Here is a 9,828-nt window from a genome sequence, read left to right as displayed (position 1 = left end):
TTACTACTTTATATTATATTCTTTTGTTTGTCAANAATANATATTATAATATATATATATATAGTATATATATATATATATATATATATATATATATATATTTACTAGTTGATGATCGGAAAATTACTGAAACTGAAGCTAGTTGTTATATTGTAATTAACAAGATAAAATAAATTAAACATTACTATGAAAGGTACTTGTCATTTGTTTTAACTTTTAATATACAATATTACTCAAAGTGAATTTCAGATTCTTGAAATATATACCCATTCATGGACTAAAGAAAATAAATTCATGGAACTTCATGGACTAAATTCATGAACTAAAGATTAAAAAAAATTGAAAATATAGATGTTTGCATAGTTTAGTTATATATGTTTGGAAAATTTTTGATAATCATTTTTTCATGAAAAAATTTTTAATTCATTGAAGATATAGTATTATAGTTATTAAAATGTGTATTTAAAAATATCTTTGTTAATGTGCAAATTCATCGAAAATTAACATTTTTTTTAAACATATTACTAAGTGATACAATTAGTCAGTGTTTATAATATTTTATAATATTCATTTTTATAATAAAATTTTCTAATATTTTTATAAATTTATGTATATACATATACATTTCTTTTATATGCAAATAAAAAATAATAAAATTAATTGATTTCTTTTAAAGTATGTTTAATGTTTTAAAGTATGTTAAATGTATTATATCTGTCCATTCATTACAAAATAATATAGTCATTTAATTTCAGCAACTTTCTAATGTAAGAATTCTTAATTAAGAGACATAGTTGTCAAGATGCTTTGTGAAAATAAATAAAATCAAAATGACATTTAACTAATAATAGTAAATAAGTTTATTTCAGTATAAAGACAAAATTATTACAATCGTTATGGTAAAATTTATATTTTAAAACTAATAAACAATATTTTTGTTTCATTATAAAACACTACCACTTTTATATATAAATTGTAATTTTAAATTATAAACAATAAAAGAAGAGATTCTCATTATTTATATAAATATTATTATATAAATATTATTTTAATATTTATATACAAATTGTACATTGCACTTAATAATAAAAGTAGATAATAATGATAATAAATTCACATTCATGTGAAAAAATGTTTCTTTTAGGCTGCTGCCAAGGTGGGAGTTGAAATACCAAGATTCTGTTATCATGAACGTCTTGCTGTTGCTGGAAATTGCAGGATGTGTCTTGTTGAAATAGAGAAGCAAGTTAAGGTAACAGCTATTAGATATTTTGCTATTCTATTGTAACAATAGAATAGCTAAAAGGATAAAATGAGTCAATAATTAATTGATGATACTTGTCTTAAATCAATCTTACAGCCAGTTGCTGCATGCGCTATGCCAGTAATGAAAGGTTGGAGAGTGAAAACCAATTCTGACCTCACACGGAAAGCTCGCGAGGGTGTTATGGAATTTCTGTTGGTTAATCATCCGCTGGACTGTCCAATCTGTGATCAGGGGGGCGAGTGTGATTTACAAGATCAAAGTATGGCTTTCGGAACTGACAGGAGTAGGTTCGTTGATATTAATTTCTCTGGGAAAAGAGCAGTAGAGGATAAGGATATGGGGCCATTAATCAAGACAGTTATGACACGCTGTATACACTGCACAAGGTGTATCCGATTCGCTTCGGAAGTAGCTGGTATTGACGACTTAGGAACTACAGGCCGTGGCAATGATATGCAGGTAAATTGAATATTTTATATTAATATATATTTCAAATATAACCATTCGTTTATTGCAAATATATATTACTTAAAAAAAAAAGCTAAATTGTTTTTGTAATTCTTGTTATAAGATTGTAGCGAGAATTTCAGATTCTTGAAATATATACATATATCAATTTATATCTGGAGATACGGTAGTGTCTCGGCGTTAAGACATGACACGATATAATATTATATTTAACTATTTATTATTTAAATAACGTTCTTAAAAATTGTATGACAATTATGTAATAATTTTAAAGGTGGGGACATATGTTGAGAAAATGTTCTTATCAGAATTGTCTGGCAATATCATCGATCTCTGTCCAGTGGGTGCACTAACTAGTAAGCCATATGCGTTTGTTGCTCGTCCCTGGGAGACACGTCGTACTGACAGTATTGATGTTCACGATGCTGTTGGTAGCAATATAGTTATCTCTCACAGAACTGGAGAGGTTCTAAGAATACTACCAAGAGTAAATGAGGTAAACACCTTTAATATATGTGTGCGTGCGTGCGTGCGTGTGTGTGTATATTTACATAAAGAACATAAAAGATGTTTAATTATGTTACTATAATAATAATTAATGATGATAATTTTTCTAGGAGGTAAACGAGGAATGGCTCTCGGACAAAGCTCGTTTTTCGTATGATGGACTCAAAAGGCAAAGACTTATTACTCCAATGATGAAGATCAACGGAAAATTGGAAGCTGTGGATTGGGAAGATGCACTTGTTGCTGGTAGGATTGATTAGTATTTATTGTGCACTTAACAGATCCATGTTTCATATATAATAAGATCGGTCAGTAACATTCAGTTCTTTATATTGATTAGCTGCTAGACTTCTAGCGAATATACCAGTGGATAAATGCGCCGCAATTGCTGGGAAATTGGCAGACGCGGAAGCCCTTATTGCTATGAAAGATTTAGTGAACAAATTGGGCAGCGAGGGATTAGCCACGGAACAATGCTTCCCAAAAGACGGTTCGGGTATCGATCTCAGAAGTAGCTATCTTCTGAACAATACTATTGCTGCAGTTGAAGACGCAGATATTGTAATACTAATCGGTACAAATCCAAGATATGAAGCACCACTAATAAACACACGTCTTAGGAAGGGCTATCTACATGGTGAACAAACAATTGCCCTCATTGGCCCGGATGTAGATCTGACATATGAACATGAGGTATTGTCAATTTTTATTTATTTTAGGGAAACAATATGTAGGGAAACAATATGTAGAATGTTTTATAAAATATAATTATTTTTATATAGCATTTAGGAGAATCTTTTGATATAATAACAAAATTACAAAACGGTTCGCATCCTTTCTGTACAACTCTGAAAGAAGCTAAAAAACCACTCGTTATCTTGGGCGCCGATCAGCTAACTCGACAGGATGGAGCTAAAATTCTCTATGAAACGCAAGCATTAGCGAAGGCTTTAGGAGATAACTCAAAAGTGAGCACTATTGACTTTTTTTGTATAATCTTATAAAAATTATATTAATTATATTTTGCCTTAGGCTCCTCAGGATTGGAAGATTTTGAATATACTGCATACAAACGCATCTCAAGTCGCCGCCTTAGATATCGGTTATGGTTCGACTGTAAAAGAAATTAAGGAACAACAACCAAAAATTTTGTTTCTTTTAGGCGCTGATGACGCAAATATTAAGAAGGAAGATTTTCCAAACACATTTATCATTTATATAGGTATGTATACCACAATCCTAAAGATATTTATATATATAAAGTTAATTGTATTTATATTCTAATATCAAATTACGAATGATTCATGATTGAATACCATTTATGATTCTAGGAAGTCATGGTGATGCTGGAGCAGCCATTGCGGATGTTATACTAGCTGGAGCAGCATATACTGAAAAAGTCGCAAGTTACGTTAATACAGAAGGTCGCCCCCAACAAACGTGCGCAGCAATTACGCCGCCTGGCTTAGCACGACCAGATTGGAAAATTATTCGCGCTCTTTCTGAAGTAAATAAATTTTTATAGCAAAATATCTTGAATTGCCTGTTAAATAATTAAGTCAAGATACGAAATATGTTTTTGTTAAATTTGTAGCTGGCTGGAATTACTTTGCCCTATGATAATCTGAATGACGTAAGATCCAGACTTGAAGAGGTTGCGCCTCATCTGGTCAGATATGGCAATGTTGAGCCAGCTAATTTCTTTAAGCAAGCTTTAGAAATAGCTAAGGTTTGTATCTTGTGATTATAAATATTTTAAACTCAAAATAATATTATCTTTATATATTGTTTGTTATGTATATGTAGCATCAGTCTAGAGGATCATTTTCATCAGAGCCTGTGGACATCAAACATAAGACGTTGGATCAGTTCTTCATGACTGACGTAGTGTCACGAGCGTCTTTAACTATGGCAAAGTGCGTTCAAGCAGTCATGAAACAACGACAAAGTGCAGTATAATCTGTATCTGATATTGCATTGGATAAAATTCTCATCTGCTAGTGATTTGATATTATTGGCTAGATATTACAAGATCCCACAGCCAATGACAAAAGAATTCCAGATACACATAAAAAGCATTAAGATGTATCTATAGAGTTCTATTATACTGTATATTAAATTATTGAAAATGGGAATTTACAAATATTGTCCCTATCAGTCCTATTAATTGTACATTCGTAGTTAGAATAAGTTATTTAAAATAAATATAATAAAAATATATTTCTTTTGGATAACTCTTTATAAACATCATAAAATTGCACTGAACATCAAATTATGTTTAATATATTGTTACGCCCGCGAAAAACACCTTTCGGCTCGAGCGGTGTCACGTTACCTTAAGAAGATAGCCGCGAAGCGTGTCTTGTCAACAAAAGAGAATTCGATTTAGATTTTGACGGATAAAGATTTTCTGTACGGATGTACGCTTCCTTCTTGAATAAAGTGAGTTCTTTTATAACGAGTATATTCTTCTTTCTGTGCGTCACATTTCTCTCCGCGTGTCCCTGCAAGTGCGTGCGTGTACGTGTGAGCATGAGAACGGTGCGGCGGGCGTGATAATATGTAGGAATGGTTGGCATCAATTTCTTCAGTTCAAATGTAATCTGTTTTTACAATTAATTACATTTTTACAAATTTTCCGTTTCATTAGAATATATATTAAAACATAGTTATTACATAGAATCAGAATGAAATTATAGTCCAATTTACTTAAAATATCTATTCATTAAATTGAATTTACACATTTCAGTTTCTAGAAACTGAACATCCAATTATTATACAATTATGTGTATGTACTTGTATACACATTTGCAAGTATTCAAATATACATTTGCAAATGTGCAAATATATATACACATCTGTATATATATTTTGTTTATTTACACATTAAGTGAAATCTTACAAAATATGAAAAAAAAGGCTTACAAATAAAAGAATTCTGTTATTAATTTATTTGAAAGAACGTCAATTAAAGTGTCTTAATTACTTGATTCTGGTTGATCATCTGTATCAAGTTCACCCGAACTTTCATCGGATTCAATCTAAAGAGAGAGAAAATATTTATTTTGTTATCATATAAAGTTTATTATATAAAGAATGTTTATTATATAAAGAATAGCTTCATATAGAACATACCTTATCCCCCAATTCAATTAATCTTTCTTTATACAATGTAATTTTACTATCTTGATCTGTTAAGAGTTCTAAAAGAGCTTCTTGATCTTTCTTCAATTTTTCAAGCTCGTCAATCTTCAATTTCAATTGAGATTCCAAATCTGATTCCTTGTTTTCTTTGTCTTTTTCATTATGTTGTTGCATTATGTGCGTATATTCCGCTAAACGATTTTCTAAATCTGCAATCATTGTTTTATACATTTGCAATTCCTTTTCCAAATCCAGATTATTACTAGAAGCGCTTGTTTCTTTTCCATCTCCTATATTAGCTTGTGCAGCTCGAAGAACCAAATTTTGATCTCGTAGATGACTAACGGTTGAACGAAGTTCTTGTACTTGTGCCTAAAAATGTTAAAAAATTTTTTTAATATATTCTATAAATTTGTATTTTTTTAAAAAGAAAGTTCCTACCTCAAATTCTTGTTTTTCTTTTGTAAGAAAATCATTAGCTTGATTTAGCCTTTGAATTTGTATATCCTGCTCTCTAATAAGATCTTTGTATTGTGAAATTAATGTATTATCAGGTAAATTCATTACAGATAATTGATTCTTGTTCTCATTATTAGCATCTATCACCGATTTTATTATAATACCTAAACAAAAAAAATGAAAAATTTTATTTGTGTAAAAATTTAAAATGTTTAAAAAATTTGACAATATTAATTTTCTTTACAATTATAAAAAATTGAATGTTTGATGTATCTAAGTACCTTCCAAACTTTTTAACAACCTGCAAAATTCGTGATCCAATAAAAGTTCCGACGGATTCTTAGCTGAAGGTTGTGGATGTTTTAGTGTTCGGGAATATATCTCGTGTCTAGCAATACCACCGATTGCATCTTGAAATTTTTCCCAACCTATTCTATTCTCTATTAAATTGCACACTTTTTCCTGTAAATAATATAGATAAGTTTTAGTTGCACATTATTCACTTTATATATCGGATTTGTATCAGTAATATTTACTTTTGTGTAAGTAGAAACGCTGTCATCATTGAAATGTACGCAAATACCGATAAGCAAGGCGCACATACTCTGCAGTAAGATCTCTTGTAAATCATCGTTATTCTCTTGTGATGACAAAAGAGCTGTTAAATATGCTACTGAGGAATCGATAGCCAGGAATGATTTTACAGCAAGTGGACAGTACGAGGTCCATCGACAAAGCAGAATCAACAAGCCCAATTTACACTGCGTTTTATTACCCTGCTGTAATAACATAACGCACTGTTGCATAAGCGTCACTGGTGGTTTTCCAATATTGGTTGCAAGAAGTACTCTTAAAAGTTGTTCCTTTTGACTTATGTTCTCAATCAGAGCGTGAGATAACGCCACAGCGGAGAACCAATTTGACAAAGAATCTATAGAGAATAATCCGCCACACAATAACTGTCCTAATAATAGATATATGAGAAATAGTGATGTTATTTCAGTTTAGTCAAAAACGTTTATCTAGAATTGGAAGCATTTTTTACATTATACATTTATAAAAGAGATTACGAACCTGTAGTTAGTGATGGTGCCTCGTTACCTTGTGGTAATAAAGTCTGGACTAATTGCGTCTGTCCTACTTCATTCTTGTACAGGAAGCATTGAAAGCAATATAATACTGAACATCGCAAAACAAATGGTTGTTTTTCATTTACCATGGACATTAGTAAGACAACAATAGCCGGCCTATAATATACTTATATGTAATTTGTAAGTCTTTTATTATTCTGAAAAATATGTATGCGATAGAAAATGGATGAAATTAACATGTATCTAAGATATACCTTGGAGGAGTGCTCGGTGCCATAACACCTGCTAAAAATTCTTGATTACTAGCATTCCCTCTTATTACTTCTGCTACAGTGTTAATGGTCTCTGTTAATACATCCGCTGGTACGCCGCTAGCCATTAATATATCGCACAAAGCTTGCAATAATCCGCATGCTCTCATAATTCGTTGACAAGCTGCGACTGCCTTCATATATATAATTCATATATATAATTGTTTAGTTATTAATTAAAGATAATATACAGACATTGAAAATTTTATATAGCGCCACAATATTATTTTTTACCTGAGCAGGAGCACTCGGTGCTACTAGTGCTCGTACAACTTGCACCATGCAATGAACATTAGAAACTTTCTGGGGACTCCATCCACCAAAATTATTATCCTCCATTTCATTGGGAATTTGAAACATTGGTGTTAATTTCTGAATGTAACTACCTGCATAATGCAACACAAAAATTATTATAAAACAGTGAAATTATAAAAATTGTCGGAAAGATCTAATTGTAAGTATATTACCTTCTTTAAAGAAGTTTTGATTACTAACGTTTCCTCTGAGAAGATTTAACATTAACAGAAGGCAATCTTCCACAACAATACCACCATCTGCATTACCCTCTTGCTTGATGACGTCAAATATGCGATCAAATGCATTTTCAAACGCAACTATTTTTTGTATGTTAGCATTTCCTTTTGTTAATTGGATGAGCAGCAATAAGACCTATATAAATAATGTATTATAAATATAATGTATATAACAAAGCATTCTCATTATATTCCTCAAGATCATTATATTTCTTATTGATAAATTTAGCTTACATCATTGCGTATAACTTCTCTACTATCACTCAGCAAATCCATCAATTTAGAGACACCCATAGGACTGACCAAGATTATTTCCTGAATATCTTTAGATCTGTTTGCCAATAAATGCGTCAGTAACTTCAGCGCCGGCCACCTGACACGAAAGTCAAACTCTTCAAGAAATGCCAGCACCAAACCAACGCTATCTGAATGCTTGATAAATATTTCTGTAAATTGTTCCCCTATCTTATTCTTGGGACCATGTTTATCCACTAAAATAATACAAAGAGATTAGATATAAAATTGATGTAAAAATAAACTCAAACTGTTCTCTATGACTGAATATATGCTTGTTATATTTAAAATAAGATAAAATAAGATAAAGAAATAAATATAATCTTAGTTTATACCATTCATTTAATGTACCAACTAGCAACTTTCTATTAAATTATCTTAATTTCAGCAATGCATATTAACATATGCACAATACATATATTTAAGTGATGATCTTGATGTATATTGTATCATCTTAATATTAAACATACCAATGAAATTAAGATAATTTAATAGAAAATTATTAATTCGAGTATATTTAAATAACAATATTAAAGAAGTCTTAAATGATCATGTATATTAGACTATACATTTGATAAAAACAAGCTAGAAAGTTTTAGTGCAGTCTAATGCAACAAGAATAGTTTAATCTTACCCTCCTCATCAAACATTTCAGGATTTGTTATATTGCAAAGAGTATCCAAGGCCAAGCCGATTATCTCACAATCCGTTCTGTCCATCTCCAGTACTTGTCTCAATGCATCCATTCCTTGAGCTCCCACTTCCACACGGAACGTGCGAGACATTGCCTTGAGCGCACGGCAAGCATCTCTTCTGTCATCAAGTAGACTAGAAGATTGCAACCTGTCTACTAGTCTCTCCACCTATATCGAAACATACAAATATTATAAGAACAACAGTTTCGCATTGCAAGCTATTTACAATTTAGTTTACCGACAGAAAACTTTATTGATAATTAGCAGCAACGTAATCATACAGAAATGCACAGCGTTTATTCAAAACGTAGGGAAGTAAATTTCAGTGTGAAACATATAATATTTGTTGATTCCACTCACTGTATCGGCGCCCGTTGACTGTGTACCAGCGGGTGCGGTTCCTAAGACGGATTTCAGGCTGCTTTTAAAATATTCCATTTCTTTCTTTTCCTCTCGACGAACTTTCCACTATTTGTCAATGTAAATTACACGTCACACGTCGACATTTTAAATCCAAGAGATGCCCCGATACCGCTTACGCGCTTCCCCTCAAAAACCTTGAGGCTTGAAGCGCCATGAAAGTGAATAGAGTTAAAACATTGGTTGCGTTCAGCGGATTTAACAGTTGAGTGAACGCTCGTTGCTATTGATGTATTCTTCCAGATCTAAAATGTTGATTGGATGATTTGAAAGAATACACCAATAACAGCGAGCGCTCATTCAACTGTTGAGTTCGCTGAACGCAGTCATTGAACATGTTGAACAGATGGAGTAAGTGTTGTAGATAGAAATTGATTTACTGTTATAAATTTTAGCGTTATAAATAATTTAATTCTTTTAAAGTTATCGTGACAATAAAGGAAATGTAATTAAAAGGATTAAAAGGTTTAAATTATTTATTAACACTGACAATATTATATATTGTTTATATGTTCCATAATTCTTAAAAGAAAGAATACTGTGTTTATTTCAGGACTACTGATGATAAACAAACATTGGCTGATATGTCTTTAGAAGATACGATAATTATTTCTGCTCGATTGACACCGACTAAATATT

At 31.2% G+C, this 9,828-nt stretch overlaps 2 protein-coding genes across 2 annotated transcripts in view; one reads left to right on the top strand and one right to left on the bottom strand.

The window, feature by feature from the left end:
* Positions 1–4,704, top strand: part of LOC105627818 (NADH-ubiquinone oxidoreductase 75 kDa subunit, mitochondrial) — a 4,862-nt gene extending 158 nt beyond the window's left edge. The window contains 11 exon segments of the mRNA XM_012209095.1: positions 1–29; positions 1,145–1,252; positions 1,361–1,726; positions 2,010–2,231; positions 2,353–2,488; positions 2,583–2,935; positions 3,025–3,210; positions 3,275–3,464; positions 3,574–3,749; positions 3,837–3,971; positions 4,049–4,704. The exon segment at positions 1–29 is cut by the window's left edge and continues 55 nt beyond it. Coding sequence (XP_012064485.1) covers positions 1–29; positions 1,145–1,252; positions 1,361–1,726; positions 2,010–2,231; positions 2,353–2,488; positions 2,583–2,935; positions 3,025–3,210; positions 3,275–3,464; positions 3,574–3,749; positions 3,837–3,971; positions 4,049–4,201 — 2,054 coding nt within the window. The 3' untranslated portion in view covers positions 4,202–4,704.
* Positions 4,705–5,220: 516 nt separating this feature from the next.
* Positions 5,221–9,207, bottom strand: LOC105627817 (general vesicular transport factor p115). The gene is made up of 12 exons (XM_012209094.1): positions 9,130–9,207; positions 8,709–8,937; positions 8,015–8,271; positions 7,715–7,916; positions 7,482–7,633; positions 7,191–7,381; positions 6,920–7,092; positions 6,382–6,809; positions 6,127–6,307; positions 5,828–6,009; positions 5,378–5,758; positions 5,221–5,283 (listed from the first exon to the last, which is right to left on the bottom strand). Exons 1-12 carry the CDS (start codon positions 9,205–9,207, stop codon positions 5,221–5,223), a joined length of 2,517 nt encoding a protein of 838 aa, XP_012064484.1.
* Between the last annotated feature and the right edge of the window lie 621 nt (positions 9,208–9,828).

This window comes from Atta cephalotes, assembly GCF_000143395.1.
Source record: "Atta cephalotes unplaced genomic scaffold scaffold00010, whole genome shotgun sequence".
NCBI lineage: Eukaryota > Metazoa > Arthropoda > Insecta > Hymenoptera > Formicidae > Atta > Atta cephalotes.
Note: the sequence above shows the minus strand (reverse complement) of the source record. Positions and strands in the feature narration are given on the sequence as shown.